The following is an 18,100-nucleotide window of genomic DNA, read 5'->3' as shown; positions in this document are numbered from 1 at the left end:
AACATCTTCACTCTGTCCTGACAGTGCTGTAGTTGGAATTATTACCTGCAGTGTTTTCTCTCAATGGAATATTTCCCATGAAATCTTCTTTTGGGAGAAAGGTATGAAAAACATGGAACAAGAGTTGGGGCTCTTCAGCCTGGAGGAGAGAAGGCTTTGAGGAGACCTTACAGAGGCCTTCCAGTATCTGAAGAGGGCCTACAGGAAGGTTGGGGAAGGACTGTTGATAAATGACAGGACAAGGGATAATGGGTTTAAACTGGCAGAGAGGAGACTCAAACTAGATGTTAGGAAAGGGTTCTTTGCAGTGAAGGTGGTGAGACACTGGCACAGATTGCCCAGGGAGGCTGTGGATGCTCCCTCCCTGGAGGTGTTCAGGGCCAAGCTGGGTGAGGCCTTGAGTGACCTGTTCTAGTGGGAGGTGTCCCTGCTGTCTCGGTTCTAATTTAAATTCCCAGAGACTCAAATGTATTTGATAGAACCAATAACAATTTTATAGAGTGCCCTTCCCTCTTCCCCCTTCTTTCCCAAAAGAAAGGAATTAGCTGTAGAGAGAGGAAAAGGTAAGCACACCCAAATAAATAATCTCACTCTGATTTGGGACTTAAAAAGAAGAAAAGTTTAACAATAAATTAAAAAGGTATCTGAGGTGGGGAAGTTACAAAGGTATAGGGAAGGGAAACCAAATACAAAATGTGTAACTGCAGCCAGATTTTGATGGTAATGGGTTTGTCTGCCTCGTGGGTGATGGCCTCGTAATAAAACAAAGAGAACCAGGAGCAGGATGGTGATGCTGGTAAGCAGGGAGCACAGAGAGAGAACAGGAAGTCCCCCCCCTGTTTTTATGGACTTTTAGACAGGAAGGGGGAGTGGACTAACCATGAATCAACTGTTGGTGTTCAGACCCACTCCTGGGGAGGGGTTAAGATCACCTAGGGTCAGGTTCAAGGTTAACCCTGCAGGGTTAACCCTGTACACCTGCCTATGGCGAGGGGTTGGAACTGGATAAGCTTTGAGGTCCCTTCCAACCTAAACCATTCTATGATTCTCTAACTATATTCTCTCTTAAAATATATTTAAATGCTTATTTTGTATATATATATATAAAATCTACAAAGCATGTCTATATAAAGGGCAACACTGATGTTTTTTAGATGAACTTAAAAAACCCAACAATATTTTAAATCATTCAATAATTACAATAAAATGTTAATTAATAATAATAAAGCAATATTAAAACCCATAAAACAGTAGCCCTGTCCAGGCAGTCTAATTTGGAATGATGACAGATGCTTTTGTTCTGTGGCTTCAGGAACTTACCTAAAATATCCCCACTTAAATGTGATCCTTGGAGTGATTTATAGCTGCTAAATTGACCTAGCCTAGGGTCTCATTGGTTACTGAAACTTCCTTGGGTTTTATGACATCTCACTTACTCATTGCACCATTTGGAAAGTCCAGGGTCACTTTTACTAGCCTTTCCCAACAGAGCAGCAGAATGAGGTTATTGGAGGTCAGCATATTGGCCATGCTGGGTTCTGTAGGTCTTTTGCATGTCTTACCTGGCTGAAAAGGAACTGTTGCAAAACACCTTATGGTTGGTGCAAGGTGAGAATCATTTTCTTCCTGGCAACTTGAGCTTTTAGAGGTGGAACTCTTAAATGGGAAGAGTTGCAGGGTTTTCTGACACAGAGCAAGTAACTTCTCCCATCTGCACATCCAAAGTGTTGTCCAATGTGGAAGCAGAAGTCTTCCTTAGTTTTCCACGACTTCTTTTGGCATTAAAGTTTGTGGACCTGCTCTTCTCAGAAGATAACCTTACGTTGTTCAGTGTCACCTTTATCAAAGTCCATGGTTGTGGAGCTCCTTTAGCAGAGCACAAATGTAAGCTCCTGCCAAAAGTAACAATTCTGTTTTACCTCCCCTGTTTGCATGCCCTGAGCTGGTCTGGGAGGTGGAGCCAGCTGAGATCCACCTTCACTTTTTTTCCCCCCGCCGTGAGGCTTCCAGCTGGATCCATTCCTTGAGTTGCTTAGTGCATGCTGGATGAGCACTGGAGCTGGCACAGAAAAACCAGCAGGGGTGAGCTTGGGAAGGGCTTGATTGTCCTTACTTAGACTGAAGTACTGATCACATAAAGTCTGAAAGAGTAGGAGTGGGGCTTTCAGCAGTTACTGCCCTGTGGTGGAGTAAGAGATATACCTGAAACATTTTTGATAGATTTCTACATCCTTTTGGTTTTGTTTTTTTTTGGTACCATGGTGCTGACAGCATTTGCTGTTTACTGCAGCCTTGCAAGATAATACATTTGAGTTGCCTTTTTCTTTCCTTCCCCTGAAGCTGTTTACAGTATGGTTGTTTACCTTTTGGATCGTAGGAAATGTTCTCTTCTAGCCCCTAGGATATCTGAGCACAAAGTCAGTGTTCATAAGAGCAGAAATTATGGCTGAGTTGCAGGTCTCTTTCTGCATTTCTCAGCCCACAGAGCAGAAAGGGAACTAGTGTCCATCCATGGATGGGTGACTCACTGGCATGTTGTTGCCTCCAGTTCTTGCCTCTGATTTGGCTGTTCTGGTGCCAGGAAATCAGAAACCCACACACCCTGGTTTATGCCAAGCAGACTTTGATTAGAGTGCCAAAGAATGCAGGTTTGGAGACCAGGCACCACCGGTTTGTGTGTCTCCAGGGGAAAGCTGTGTCCCTCTGATTGCCCTTTCCAGTGTTTTTTTGTGTAGTGTGACCTTTATAGACAAACTGGCACCTGGTGCTGCCTCTGCTCCCTTAAAACACACCTCAGAAGTTACCCTTGAAAGGAACAGGACTTCCTCATCCTACCTGGGAAGCAGTGCTGAGCCAACTGCTTTACAAGACCTTAGATGATCCACACCCCAGTTGGTCCAGGCAGAGACAGCTCTCTTCATACACTCTCTGTTCTTTTGGTTTTCTTTGCACCAGGAGAACATGCTGACCCATCTGCAGGGAAAAAAAACTCCTCTCTGTCTCCAGCATAACCTTTGGACTGTCAGCAATTGTTTCTTTCTGGAAGGAACTGAGTGCACAGTGTGCACTGTGGCCCTTCCTTTCCTGCTCTGCAGTATAACTTTGTGCTGTTGGATGTACCACTCAACCCATCTGGCTGAAACTGAAGCAGATTAAATGTGGTATTTCCCATATTATTATCTGCTTCACCAAGATCTGGCAAGCACATCTCCAGTGACTGCTGAGATGCTAAGTACGCTCTGGCAGCTGACTCTGCTTTGGCCTCTTATGCTGGGCCTGGGAGAAGCTAAACATCTCTGCCTTGGCTCAGTGCATGTGCTGGCTGCACAACGAGCTAAAGTACCTGTTGCTGATGAAATCTAACTTAGGTCAGCTTGTAGAAGGAGAATGTGTGAACTAAACACCAGTAGCTGTGTCCTTCAGCAGCGGGATGCTTTGATTTGCAGACCTGGCTTCAACCATCTTGAACCGTCATAGGAATCAGGATCTTCTTTGTGGTCTTAAATCTTTACCTGAACTTGAATTCAAGGGAAAGATATTTACTGGAGCTGGGCTCTACACTACAGGGTGTGCCTGTAGTGATTAATTGTGCCAACAGCCAGCTTCCTGAGGTCCCCACATGGAGATCCTCTAGGCTGTGAGCCAGCAAATCACAGGCCCAATTAGAGACCGCAGCCACTGTCACTGCCTGTGACTCATGTCAAAGTAAAACTTTGATCTGGCAGCAATAACAGGACACAGAAAGCAGCTAGATGTATCCTGTGAGGACACACCTTCTCCATCTGCACTGTATAGGCAGCAGAGAGCTGTGCTAAGGACATGGAAAACACAAAATCTTCTATACAGGAGCTCAGAACCATGGAATCACTGAGGTTGGAAAAGACTTCCCAAATCCTCAAATCCAAACGTTAGCACTGCCAGGTCACCACTAACCCATGTCCCTCAGCACCACTTCTACACCTTTTTTGAACACTTCCAGGGCTGGAGACTCCACCACTTCCCTGGGCACCCTGTTCCAGGGCCTAACCACTCTCAGTGAAGACATTTTTCCTGATACCCAACCTAAACCTCCCCTGGCACATCTAGAAGTTCTTATCTTGGTGAGACCAACCCCAACCTTGTTCCAGCCTTTCAGGGCAAGAAGGTCTCCCTTCATCCTTATTTTCTCCAGGCTGAGTAACTTCAGCCACCACTTACAAGACCTGTTCTCTAGACCCCTCATCTGATTTGTTGTCTTTTTCTGGACACATTCCATCACCTCAATGTTCTTGTGGTGAGGGCCCCAAAACTGAACACAGTATTCAAGCTGTGGCCTCACCAGTGCCCAGTACAGGGGCATGATCACTGCCCTGGTCACACTGGCTGTGCCATATCTGATACAGGATGCTGTTGGCCTTCTTGGCTGCAAGTTCCAGGATTACCTTGAATGATCGTCTTAGTTGCTCCTTTCTCTAGACTGAGCCCTGATGGGAAGATGTTGTGGAATCATTCATTCCTGCTCAAGGGCATGGATAATTTGCATTTCCTCATTGTGAAATAAGCCCAAAGGGGTTAAAGTAATCCTTTTCTTGCTAATGATGTGGCATCTTGGTCTGCCTTTGAAGTGATGAAATAACTGAGTAATGCTGAATGCTTGTCTGTGCCCAGCCTGAGGTGGGACAGGGGTGTACATACCCTCGCTGCTGACTCAGTCTTCAGCTGCATGCAGCCATGGTGGGGTCACAGCAGACAAAGATGTCTTAGTTCCAGTATCTTGGAAGGCATTGTAAGAAGCCTTCCCACTTCAGTATAATGCTGATAGATGGTTGTTCTCACATGGTTCAAACTGAAGAGCAGAAAGCATCAAAACCTGGAGAGTCATGGGTCAAAAGAGATTGTCTCATTGGGTGCTCTTGTTCCTCCTGTGGTGTTATTTCTGTTGCAGAGGAGCTTTGAATTGATTGCTCAACGTATTGTTATGACTTTGTGACTTCATTGATGCTAGACAAGAGTTCTTGCCCATAGTTCCTGAGTTGCATGAGCCCACAACTCCCTGCACAATAAATGCTTTGCTTCTTTGTGTCTCTCTGGTTCATATGCAAAGATTAAGGAGCCTGTGGGTTGTCTGCACTTGGAGCTAGGCTTGGTTTACTTTACTTTAGGTCCTTTCTTTACCTTATAGAGCCTGGATTGAGTGGCCTTTTTTCTGATATTTCTGCTGATGCTGTGAATCTTTTAAGCTGTTAAGCAGCTTTCACCTTTTTGGAGAGCCTGGTGTGCTGTCTGTTATGAAGGCTTCTGCCCATGTGCTGCTGTCTCTCTGGCTTCCTGAATCTCTTGATTGAACCAGAGGCTTCCCTGCCCCATCAGCAGCTGTAAACCTGTAACAAATGTCTGCCTTGTTGTCAGGGAGCTACTGTTTGCCTGCCTTTCTGTAGAGGTCCTGGCAAACTTTCCCTCTTCCATAGAGGCACCCTCCTAGTAAATGCCAAAGGACACTTTTTGTTCATTGCTAGCAGCTGCTGGAGAATTTAACCCTCGGCAGCATCTCGATCAAGTGGAGTGAGTGGTCGCCTGCCAGCTTTGCATCTCTAAAGGATGCTTGACGTTTTTGCAGAGGAAATGGAAACTGTGGCAGCAGTGAATGTGTGCAGCAGTGGTTATCTGTAACCTCAGCTGTCCCAGGCTCTGTGCTGGAAGGCAGGAGAGCATCCTGTGTTCCAACACCCCTGTCTGCTTTTTGGGCCCTGCTGGGCTTTAGTCAAAGAGCCGAAGGTGAGTGTGCTGGAATTGCAGTCCAGACAGCTTTGGCTGAGGACTGTGTCATGGAGGAGCTGCAAATGTGAGTGACTTCTGTGCTCGTGTCAGGTCTCTTTTTATCCTCTACAGGCTACGACTCTGGGATGTGGTCCCTGTACAAATTATGGTTGAGAACAATCCCAGCTGCTGAAATGTTGCACAAATCTCAGCTCTAAGACTTGGCTAGAAAACTGCCTGGGTTTCCCATAATAGTGGGAGAGAAGCAAGCAGCAGGGAGAATCATGGCTGTGTCTTTTGCTGATCACTCTGTAAACTAATCTTTACAGGGCAGTCAGGTACTCTGATAGTAGTATCAGAGTAGCAACACAAACAGCTCTTAGAAGTTTCTGCTGCGCTGTTCTGATCCTGCAGAACGAGTTGTTCTTTCTAGCAAGAGTCTGATGCTAAGCAAAGATCAAAGTGCCTGTTAAAGAAACCTTACCTTCAGGATGAAATGGAATTTCTTGTGGTTAACCCCTGACAGCCTTGGAGAGGGTTGTTCCCATCTTCAGACATTTCGATTCCAGGAGGTAGGGCTTGAAATAAACAGGAGACAATGTGATTATCTTCCCAAAATGACAATGAGCCACACTGCTTGAGATTGATCCCTGATCCTCCTCAAGACTGATACAGAGTCTGATTCTCTCTCTGAGAGTTCTAGCACAAGTTTTGTCAGATACTCCAGGTTATCTGAGCAGCTCAGAGCAAGACTTTAAAGTGCACATAGAAGACCTGGAGTGATGGAGGGCTCAGTACATGGTGCACAGTGAGATATATTCCACAAACCAACCTTTGTTCCTGTAGAGATCCTTTGACTTTGAGGACCTTATCAGCAGTTGCAGCTGGAGTGGGAAGTAGCCTAAGCTTCTCAAGCTTCAGTTCTGTGGCAAAGAGACCCCTGAAAATAAAGCTTTAAGCATGAGTGTGACACAGAGACATGGTATGAGGTAGATATGAATTAAGCAACCCTTACATCCCCCCACCTTGCAGTGTTCTAACCTTGAGGTTATTTATTCCTTGCTCAGCACTTTGAAAATACAACAGTTATCAGTTGACAGCAAACCCCTGTTACCTTCAGCCATTGGTCCTCAATGATAAAGTAGCACTAGCAAGGGCACAAAACAAGTTTAATGACTTGCATGGCTTGAATTCCCTTCAGTGCTGCCAGGACTCATGCCCAGTTTGCTCTCTATAGCTTCTTTTTCAGAGAGAGTGCGAAACATGTCTCCAGATGAGATCAAAATCCCTCCTGAGCCTCCTGGCAGATGTTCTAACCATTTGCAGGTTGGTATAAGTCCATTCTTTTTTAAAATAAAGGCTTGCAGTTCATTGGTGTGTGTGTGGGGGGCATATTTGGGAACACAAATCAGAAATCCAGCATTAAAGCTGGAGTTTTGCCACGCTGACTTTGTGAACATGCTGTGCTAACACTCGAGCCTTCACTGCAATTCTAGTTCAGGAATCTCAGAGCAGTTTAAAGCTGTTTTCCTGGCTCTGTGGGTCACTTCATGCTTTTAGGTGATTCTTGATGCCACCACTGCCACAGAAGCAATGTTTACTGTGCAGGCTGCTATCCTCTTACCTCAGCAAATTCAGCTCCCTAGGAAAGAACAGGATTGTTTCTCTACATGGGCCCAAGAATCCCCTGACTGGAATGGTTGAGGCAGCATTGACTGGATTCCTTTTCCACCTACGTATCTGCAGATGATAAACACTTAGAGGGAAAACTAGTAACTTAGAAGCAGCAAAAGAAAACAAATGCATGTTTTCTCTGGTGCACACCCAAGTAATTGCAGTAAGCAGCTTTGCAATAACCTTCTGCTCTTCTGTTTCTCTCGATGAGGAGCAGGGGCCGCTGATTCCTACCACCCAGTTGAGTTTTAGCTGCAGTGATCTGCCTGGGAGAAATACAAGTGAAGAATCACTTCTGGAGGGCCCTGTAAAGTAAGATGCAATGGTGATTCAGAGTGACTCACAGTCCAGATCAGCCTTTCTTCTCATCAGAGTGTACCTAGGCACACCCATTCCTCCTTGCAGTGCAGGAGGATTTTGCTGTTCTGACATCAATGAGTGAGGGTGCGTTAGATCTGAGGAATGCACAGAGCTTCAGCAGACAGAATAAAGCAGAATTTCTTCTCCTTTGACAGCACTTTACTGTGTTAAATCAAAGGAGAACATGTCCCCTGTAGCAGGTCAAACCACACCTTGGAGCACTTTGAGGAGTTAGGATTGTTCTTTAAAGAGGCAAAAGGCTTAAGGCTTTTCTCTGTGGATTTGCTCTTCCCTTTTCTCAGTCTTCCTCTAATAAACTGCCTCTTGAACTCTGCCAAAGGGAGTATTTCCCTATCTGTGGACTTTATGAACTGTATTACTCCTTCCACAGTGGTGGAGGGGGTGGAAGGAAATACCAATTCAATCATTTCTACTCCCCAAATTCACCTTTTTGCAGTTCTTCCTTCAAACCTCATGATGTGTGCACCAAGAGTGGAGATTATGTAATTTCTTCTTGCTAATTTCATTAAGACCTGATGAAAACTTAGAAAGTTGCTTTGCTTTTTTTTAAGATTGATAGAATAGAAGTTTTATATCAGCTCTTAATGGTCCTCTTCTATGCAGGCATGAGCAAGCCCTTAGACAATAGTCAGTGTTCTGTGTTTGACTGCTCAGACAGAGGGAGGCACGAAATGACTTACCCAGAAACAGCAAAAGAGGATTGACTCAGCTCTCCCATCCTGCAAGACTGAAGGCCTCTGCTCATCCTTTATAGGCCTCTTGCACATGACAAATTTGTGCTAAAAAGAAAAGATACAGGAGATTGCTGAGACTCTTCTCCTGGTAATATCACTCAAGTTTTCTGTTCCACCTGAAAGTTTCTGCTTTTGCTATCCGTTCAGCAGCAGCAAAGTAAAAAATACTTTTAAGGTCTTTCACTGCCTTGCTGAGGATGAGAAAGAATCATCTTTATTTTTAGAGAGTGGACTGCTTGACATTTCCAAACTCAGGCAGTTCAGTTGCCTTTTGCAGGGGCTTGTGGCTTCAGTAACACAACAGCCGCTGCAACTGTGAGAAGCTGATCTGCAGAAAAGCTGTTTCTGTCAAACTGAGCACTGCACCCAGGCAGGGAGTTGTGAGTGCATTGCTCCTAAGAGTGTTTTTGGCTGCCAGTAGATACCACCACTGGGATCACCTTGGGTTTAGTTCTCTAGCAGGACGTTGTTCTACTCAACTGTTTGTTACCCAGGTGTAGCCATGAGCCTTGTCTTCTGTGCAGTGTTGCTCAGGAGCTTTTTTTTCAGGTGGAACATGTGTGTGATGGTCCCTGAGTTAGGAAAGAATCTTTGTGGAGTTCACCTGCCCCTCTCAGAGCTGGCTTCTGTAGTCATGGCTCTGCAGAGCTACATGAGACAGTTTCATGGCCCAGCTTGACAAGATGCTGGGCTATCTCATTTAAGCTATATGCTTAACCTGAAACATGGGACTAGATGATCCTTGGGGTCCTCTCCAGCCTGGTACTCTGTGAACAGACTAGGAAGCTGGAGTGTACACTACAGCCTCAAATGTAAACCTTTAATCACTGAAACCTTCAGAAAGTGATCAGTTCCCATCCAGGCAGATCATGAAGATACTTTCAGGTCTTAAAGGAAGAAATGTCTGTTCTAATCAGCCTGCCTGGCTTGGTGGAATCCTTGCTCTATGCAAGGAAGTCACTGGGAGAGGTGGAATCCTTGCTCTGAGCAAGGTCAGTGGTTCAGTTGGCTTGTTTCCACATGCCACTTTGGCTAGTCAGCTGTTGTGCTCCTTTTTTTCCTACTGGCTCACCCTGTAAATCCCTCTCCCTTAGGATAAAATCCAGAAGCTGTATGAGAGGAAAATTAAAGAGGGCATGGATATGAACTACATCATTCAGAGGAAAAAGGAGTTCCGCAACCCCAGGTGAGTCACTGTCTTGATCTGTGTCACCAAAGCAAATTCAGAGAATTTTCTTCTTTGGAATTGTAGCAGAAACAGAATCCTGAGCAAAAGGTGCTACTGTTCACAAAAAGATGTCATTTGTAGATGAAACAGTAAAGATCTTCTTTGTGCTCTGTGAGGCAGCAGCTGAGGTTGGTCTCTTCTGCCAGGTGAGCAGCAGCAGAACAAGAGGACACAGTATCAAGTTGTGCCAGGGGAGATCTAGGCTGGATGTTAGGAGGAAGTTCTTCCCAGAGAGAGTGATTGGCATTGGAATGGGCTGCTCAGGGAGGTGGTGGAGTTGCCATCCCTGGAGATGTTGAAGAAAAGACTGGATGAGTCACTTAGTGCCATGGTCTAGTTGACTGGATAGGGCTGGGTGCTAGATTGGATTGGATGATCTTGGAGGTCTCTTCCAACCTGGTTGATGCTGTGATTTGGAAGAGGCAGGAGATGATGTGGTGACATTGTGACATGCATCATAGCAAGTTGAGTTTCCCAAGTTCCGATTTTGCTCTTGTAGCATGAGGTGGTGACAGCCTCTGTACTGAAAATCTGAAATGCTTCCATTTGCCTTCCCACTCCCTGGCTCTGTTCTGAACTCTTGTCTTTCCTTTGCAGCATTTATGAAAAGCTGATCCAGTTTTGTTCCATTGATGAACTTGGCACAAATTATCCAAAGGTGAGGTGCTCTACTTCTGGCTGGTAGGGGACTGGGTAAAAGATAATACAGGTGTGTGAGGTCTTACCTCAGGCTTCCTCAAGCTTGCTTGTTTAGAGGCCCTTTAAAGGAACTTTAATCTGTTTCTCTGCATTGAAGTAAATGTTTTTATGTGGTACTGAGCCTCCCTGCCTCCAGCTTTGCTATAATGACTCTGAACAAAAGCTGCTGTACTCCAGGTAAATAAGAAACTCTTTGGCAGGGGCAGAAGCTGAACAGCAGAAAAATACATCTTAACTGAGCATCCTTTTGGCTTCAAAGTTGCTCCTTCATTCACAGTCATTGTGGCACTTTGGGATGCCAGAAGAAATCACTGATGAATAAAATACATAAAACATTTTTTAACTGGGTTTGTGGAAGTAACCCTGATATGACATCTTTTTTTTTTCCCCTTCAGGACATGTTTGATCCTCATGGCTGGTCAGAGGATTCATATTATGAAGCACTAGGTAATTCCAGGAAGCCTTTTCTGGGTTGTGTCTTTTTTTGTCCTTAGTTCTTTGTGTTTTGTAGTTAATTAACTGCCCTGGAGTTTTCACTTCCTTTATAAATGAGGAGTCATCACATGCTGCTCTTTCAGTACTTCATTCTGGTTGGATGTGCCTGAATGTTGCTGATGCTCCATCAGCCTGAAAAGCCTTGGGTCTTCAAGGGTTTAATCTCTTAAGGCATCAATGCTGTGCAGTAATGCTTTGATCCAAAAGCAGCAGCCAGTTTCATGGCAGATGAATCTTCTATACACAACTTGAAGTTTTTGATTACTGATGATGGGAAATGAATGAGATAAAAATATGGATTTGTGCTGTTCCTAGAGCTTCTTGTAACTTCTGTTTTCTCTCAGCTAAAGCCCAGAAGATTGAAATGGACAAGCTGGAGAAGGCCAAGAAGGAACGCACGAAGGTAGCTATTCAGAACCAAAAGAGATGGAGATACAGATACAGGAGGGTTGTTTGCTGCCCTGCTGAGTTTCATTTTAATTGTTCAGTCTTTATGTGCTCTGTGCTGATACTGCTTGGTATTCCCTGATTCTGGCCTTTCTTCTTGCATGCCTTTTCCCAAGCTGAACAGATCAAGTTGTCTGCCCTTCCTTTAAGGCCCCTTTCCCTAGGTTGTTTATTTCACTGAATTTCCTTCTGTTTTGTCAGCATATTTGAAGCAGAGCTCTTAAACTGGCATTCAGTAAGCCAGATACAGGGAAGATAACACAAAGAACATTTTTTTTCTTATCTATGACGTTTCACCTGGTGACATAGCCTAGTTATAGCTTCATTTCCTCCTCATACCTCATTGTGAGACTGTCTGCATTCTCTTCTCCTGGATGTTGCCTTCTTGTATGTAGGTTCCAGCAATGTTGAGCCTGTTACAACTTTAATTGGGCTTGTTGCAAAATATGCATTCTTCTGTACCCCCCAAAAAGAGCACAGACAGGCTCTGAGAGAGGCTTTTCCGTTGCTAGTGGCTGGCATCAGAATCACAGAATGGCTTAGGCTGGAATGAGCCTTAGAGATAATCTTCAACCTCCCTGCAGGGACACCTCTCAGCTAGACTTGGCTACTCAAGGCCTCCTCCAGCCTGGCCTTGAACACTCCTTGGGCAGCCTGTTCCAGAGTCTCACCGCCCTCCCACCGAAGAACTTTGCCTAACATCCAGTCTAACCTTGCTCTCCCTCAGCTTAAAACCATTCCCTATTGCCCTACTTCTAGACACCCTCATGAAAAGTCTCTCTGCAGCCTTCCTGAAGGATCCTTTCAGGTACTGGAAGGCAGTTTTGAGGTCCCCCCAGAGCCCTCTCTTCTCTAGGCTGAGCAACCCCAGCTCCCTCCGCCTGTCTTCATAGCAGAAGTGTTCCAGCCTCATTTGCAAAGCCCAGAAAACCATTTAATGTTAGAGATTGCATCTAACCTTGCAGGAGGTTCCTTGTTCAGTGTGTGGAGGTGTTTTTTTCTTGCAGCACATGCTGTGTCTTGCTGCTTGTTTTGAGTTTTGCACGGTAACAAAGGCATCTGATGGTGTCCTTGCCCAGATCTGCAGTTTGAAAACAGGAGGCTGTGTGCTGTTGTAGCCCTTGTTGCTAGGTTTTCTGCCACCATGCAGTTGGCAGAAAATTATGCAGGTAGGGGCTTGTCCTGCAGGTTTCTTAAAGGAATAAGAACAGGCACTTTTGACTGTAGAAATGCATTCTTTAAGGGTCAGGATCTGTCCTTTCTGAGCTGTATCAAATCCATTTGCTGGTATCAGTTACAAGCAGACTTCTGTTGCATCTGACTTAGGAAACCATTACTTCAGTATGCTTTCGCCCTCAGGTTTGCATCTTTCTTCCTGTATCACATTCAGCTTGAGAGGCCAATGCCTGACATGGCACTAAGACTGTTCACAGAAGCATGTGAAGTGGGCTGGGAAAAGAGTTTGTGCATTTACATTTCATTTTTATCTCTTCCCCTCTCTCCTATGTGTCTCCCCCTTCCCAGATCGAATTTGTGACTGGCACTAAAAAGGGCACAACAACAAGTGCCTCTTCTACAACCACCACAACATCCAGTACCACAGTAGGAGGTAAGGAACAGTTGTGATTGTGCCTCTTGAGCTGCAGACAGGCTGGGATTAGGGCTTCATGGAAACTCTGAAGGCTCCTTATTTGATTGTGTTCCTTCCAGGAGCTGATGGATTAGCTCCAGTCCCTCTATCTCATGGCTGTCCTTCTGCAATGAAAGCTTAGGAGAGAGGTTGGATAGTGAAGAAGTTTATTAGCAGGTCAAGAAACCTGCTGATGTTTGTGGTTGTAAAAGTATACTTAGGACTGATTGGTCTCAAGAGATTTGGAAAGACTGAAAAATGTTCTGCTGTGTTTTTGAGTGAGAGGAAGGGAGAGAAAGCACTGCAGGCTGAGTGTCCTGTGCCTGTACCTGAGCAACTGAGATGAGTGTTCTCTGTTGAAATATGCTCTGGGGCAAGGAGTGAACCTGTCTCCTATTTGGCTGGAGTTCAGGTGCAGAGTTTTACTTTGGCTCTAGAGGCACTAAGTTGTCTTCTCCTCAGCAGTTGCTGCCAGTGTGTGCCAAAATTACTGCGAGGGGAAGCTCTCTAGTCGAGCAGTGGCATATTAAGAGTTGACAAGACAGGGTGTTACAAAGGGATTGGTGGCCTTTAACATAATGCTAACCCTTGTTTGCTTGACCTGATCGAATCCACAGATGCCCAGAAGAGGAAGAGCAAGTGGGACTCTGCCATCCCTGTAACAACGATAGCTCAGCCCACCATCCTCACCACCACTGCAACGCTGCCGGGCGTTGTCACGGTGACCACCAGTGCAAGTGGCTCCAAAACCACTGTCATATCAGCTGTTGGCACCATTGTGAAAAAGGCAAAGCAGTGACTGGTGTGCTGAGCCTGGAGTTTTGGACTTGCTGGTTATGGAAGCCATTGTTCTTGGAAGGGAAGGGTAGCTTTCACCTTTGGTAAAAGATGACACAACGCTTTGAAACAGACCACAGTTCCCTTTGGAAAGAGTGGGCCAGGAGCAGGCACACCAGCTGTGTGCCCACAGGAATGGACCTCTGCTGAAAATGCCTCTGCTTTTTGCTGTGGGAAGAACCACTCTGTGTGTGCTGTGCTGAAGGGAGGTGGGATCTGGAGTCAGCTTCTCAAAGTTAGCTTATTGAATTGCTGCAGTGGGGTCTTACTGTACCTGCAAGTCTGGTTTGGGGGAGGGGGAAAACAAGGCAAATAGAGCAGGAATAGCAGTATTAGCCTTGTGATTTGCAGGGCTGGTAGCAGCTGTGGGATGTGCCTCCCTCACTAACTCAGTTCTGAGGGAATTAAAGCAGAGACAATTGGTCAATGTCTACCTTCAGATGTGTAGCAGAGACTTGAAGCAATCTACATTTCTAAGTGCAGACTCTTTGTTACAGTGCTGACATCTGTACCCCTATGTGTGTCTGAGTAGAGCTTAGTGACCATGTGTTAACCAGCTGGCCTCTTGAGAGAACTGCTGAAACAGGCTTGGCAGCATCTTGCAAGGATGGAGATTTCTATGCAGAGCCCATCAGCTGCAGAGCTTTGATTTCTAATCTCATTTGCTAAGACCTGTGTGGCAAACTCTGCTATGGAGGAAAGAGGTTGGATGGCAAAGAAGCAGAGGCCAAGCGTCTGATCTTCATTGTGGCATTGTCCCATCTTTGTACTAGATGGTGCTGTGACATGCACAGGTGACAGTTTCTGCTTGCTCCTCTGTTGTGAAAAAGTATTTTCAGTTGAAAAGTTTACTGTATAAATCTTCTTACCTGTGTAGTAACAAACTTATTATCAAAATGGAAACCCCTTTTAAAAAACCAAAACCAAACCGACCTCTGGCGTCATTGTGTCTGCACTTCTCATCTTGGGGAGGGACAATCAGCTCATTTCTTGTGCTTTGGGTTGCAGACACTCTTAGGTGAGTAGGAAACAATTCCATGAGAGTGAGGGTAGCACAGAGACGCTCTCACGGATGTTTTAACATCTCAGACTCTGGAGTGGGGGGCATGAAACTGATTTTGTTGGAGATACTTCTGTTGTAGAGACTGGAAATAAGAGGTGATGCAGTTGTTCTTAATGCTGTTTCTAAGCTCTTCCTGCGTCTTAAACTCTGCAAAAACTACCTTCTAGGGAGTTTTAAATAGGCCTCCCCTAATAGAGCCTCCTAAAGAGGGACTCAGCAGCCATAAAGTGATTCATTGTTCTGAGAGAGGTGAGATAAACAACTCAAATGGTTCCATTTGTGCAGAGGAACAGCTGCTCACCTGGACTTTTCTTTGCAGTGCTGGATTGCTGAAATGGGCTTTAATCGAGAGAGGATCCCCCTCCCCCTCTGCTCAGCTCTGGTGAAATCTCATCTGGCGTGTTGTGTTCAGTTTTGGGCTACCCAGTTCAAGAGGAACAGGGTTCTACTGGAGAGAGTTCACTGGAGGGCTATGAAGGTCATTAAGGGACTGGAGCACTGCCCTGTAAAGAGAGACTGAGGGACCTGGGACTGTTTGGTCTGGGTAAAAGAAGACTTAGAGGGGATCTAATCTATGTTTATAAACATCTGAGAGCTGGGGGTCAAAAGGAACAGCACAGGCTCTTCTCAGTTCTGCTCTGTGATGGGACAAGGGGCAATGGATGTAAACTACAGCACAGGAAGTTCTGCCTCAACACGAGGAAGAACTTCTCTACTGTAAGGCTCCCAGAGCACTGGAACAGGCTCCCCAGAGAGGTGGCAGAGTCTCCTCTGGAAACTTTCCAGCCCTGTCTGGATGTCTTCCTGTTTGACCTGAGCTAGATTATGTTCCTGCTCTAGCAGGGGTTGGACTCGATCTGTGGAGGTCCCTTCCAACCCCTAACATTCTGCGATCCTATGATCCTTACAGTGTGGGGTTTTCAGATTCAGTCATTTCTCTTTCCTGTTGGTTTGAGTTAAATTTCTACCTGGAGCCTGTTTGTGTTTTTTTACCTAGTGCATAAGCAGTGATAGGAGAGACAGTTTCCAGATCAACAAAAACCAGGAGTCTCTTGGAATGCAGTGTTGGTTTCTCAGGTTTTTTTATACTTTGTGGCTCTTCTGATCCAGACTTTGCACCTACGGAGACTTAGGGAAGAAAGAAAAGGTAATTTCCTGCTCTGAAATAACTTTGAAATGTGTTAAACACTTTGCCCTGGCAGTCAGCTTAAAAAAAAACCATCTTTGAATGGGGGAGAAAGCAGGGAACCAAGGAGGCTTGTGTGGGAAGTTAGGGAAATGGTAGAATTGTTCTTTTTAAAGCACTAAAATACTGAAAGGCATGGAAATAGTTGAGAGAGAAACACCTCTGGTTTAATCACACTGCACTGGGCTGCTGATCTGCTTCCTGCAAGCTTCTAAAAGGTTCTTTCACTCCATCCTCATCCTGCAGATGATGATGACATCTCCCAGTCCTCTCTTCTGGGTTTCCTCTCTGCAGAGGACAACACATTTCACCTCAGGTGTTCAAGGTGTTGATTTTCCTTGCCTTGAGAAGCAGAGTTGTCACTGGGTTCCTTTTAGAGGCCAAGGATATGCTCCATAGGGTGACTACTGTCAAGAATGCCTTGTGCAAGCCCATCCTGGTGTAAATCTTTGTTCTGCTGAACAGCACACAGATGAAGGTACAGCAGTAAAACAAGGTGGGCACCAGCTGCTGCAGTTGCTCTCCAGACTGGATTGATGACAAACTATGAGCAGCAGAAGGATCTGCTCCTGTGAAGAGCGACAGGAAGTGTCTGGGCTTCTAGAACAAAGAAATTCACTCTTGTGAGGATCTTTGTGTGCAGAGAGCAAGTCTGAAGCTGGGTGAGAGGAAATACCTCAGTGGGGTGTGCGTCTTAGTGCCAGAGGTACCAGGCTGTCTTGTGCACCCCCTTTGTCCTGTTTTGAGCTGTAACTGGGAGCCAGCACAACATGGGATAGTGAGACTGCACTGAATTCACCACTCTGACCAGTTAAGCATCTGACACAGGGCAACTGCTGAAGTTCTTGAGGATGAGTTCTTAACCTGCAGAAGCTACTGAAGGTTGTTTAAATGCAAGTATTTAATACTTACCACACGTTCTGGCTCTCTAGCCCTTCCTTTTCATATGCCACCTTCCTTCTTGCTCTGCAGTATCCACAGTTACCCCAAACCTCTGGATTCCTTTGCAACCTTTACAACCAGAGCTCAAACACTGCTTGTTTAGCTCTTGCCTTGCTGTGGCAGGCAGGGAGCAGCAGTGTCCAGCAGCTCTGGAGCAACAAGAAAGCGATCATCATCAGGGCTTGATGATGCTGCATAAAAGAATGAGGATAAAATGTTCTAAAGCAAACTGCTGAGGCCTGCTGAGCAGAGCTGGGCATGAGGCACCTGGAGCAGGTTTCAAGCTCCTGCAAGAGTCCTGGCTGAACTGGGCCATGCTGCTCTGGCAGCTGACTCCTGAGCACCTGTAGCTGTGTGTGTGTGAACTGTGGTGGAGAAACCAACTTGAACATGCACGATTTCATGGAACCATTAAGATTAGAAAAGACCCAAAGAGCTGCAACTGCAACCTGTGGTCCAGCTGCACTAATGCAAACTTGTAGCTTACACAGCTAAAAGGTGCTTTATGCTGCTGCTGCACCAGTGAGTGCTCAGGCTCACTGCTAAAAGCTGTAGATAATCTTGCATCTCCTCCTAAGGGGAGACTTACTGGCCCCAGGAGACTAAAACTGGTCCTGCTTTCGTTATTCCTTAGAGAATCACAGACTCATGCTCCTAGAAAGCCAAGGGACTTCTATCTGCTTACTGCTTTTCAAAGCATGGATGTCTCCTCACTTGAGTAGGTCTGTCTTAGCTGAAGATCCAAGTTTGAGACCTGCAGCTCTGCCATGCCAGGCTGCTCAACAGAGGGAGGAGAGCTGCTGTAATGAAGTCATCCCTGGCAGAGTTGGTTCTGCTCTCACAGTCCCTTCTGAAGTCTCTTCTTCCACCTCCATGCCCTCCGGTGTTGATTTTCTTTCTCATTTACTTGTTGTGATTTAGAGATCTGTTCTCCTTTGATGCTGCTGTGGGAAGAAGCTTTGTGTGTTCAGGGCTTGCTTTTTATTTTATGTCTTGCTGGGTACTGCTTAACCAAAAGAGCAGGTGGGGAGGGACAGCCCTTGCCAGC

At 45.6% G+C, this 18,100-nt stretch overlaps 1 protein-coding gene across 1 annotated transcript in view; it reads left to right on the top strand.

Moving 5' to 3' along the window:
• SAP30BP (SAP30 binding protein) overlaps nucleotides 1-14,791 on the top strand; it is a 33,377-nt gene extending 18,586 nt beyond the window's left edge. Inside the window, exons 5-11 of the mRNA XM_064151028.1 lie at nucleotides 6,974-7,062; nucleotides 9,620-9,711; nucleotides 10,351-10,411; nucleotides 10,848-10,899; nucleotides 11,292-11,350; nucleotides 12,919-13,003; nucleotides 13,642-14,791. Of these exons, the coding sequence (XP_064007098.1) occupies nucleotides 6,974-7,062; nucleotides 9,620-9,711; nucleotides 10,351-10,411; nucleotides 10,848-10,899; nucleotides 11,292-11,350; nucleotides 12,919-13,003; nucleotides 13,642-13,823 (620 nt within the window). The 3' untranslated portion in view covers nucleotides 13,824-14,791. The remainder of the gene's footprint in view (nucleotides 1-6,973; nucleotides 7,063-9,619; nucleotides 9,712-10,350; nucleotides 10,412-10,847; nucleotides 10,900-11,291; nucleotides 11,351-12,918; nucleotides 13,004-13,641) is intronic.
• Nucleotides 14,792-18,100: the final 3,309 nt, after the last annotated feature.

This window comes from Pogoniulus pusillus, chromosome 11 (assembly GCF_015220805.1).
Source record: "Pogoniulus pusillus isolate bPogPus1 chromosome 11, bPogPus1.pri, whole genome shotgun sequence".
NCBI lineage: Eukaryota > Metazoa > Chordata > Aves > Piciformes > Lybiidae > Pogoniulus > Pogoniulus pusillus.
Note: the sequence above shows the minus strand (reverse complement) of the source record. Positions and strands in the feature narration are given on the sequence as shown.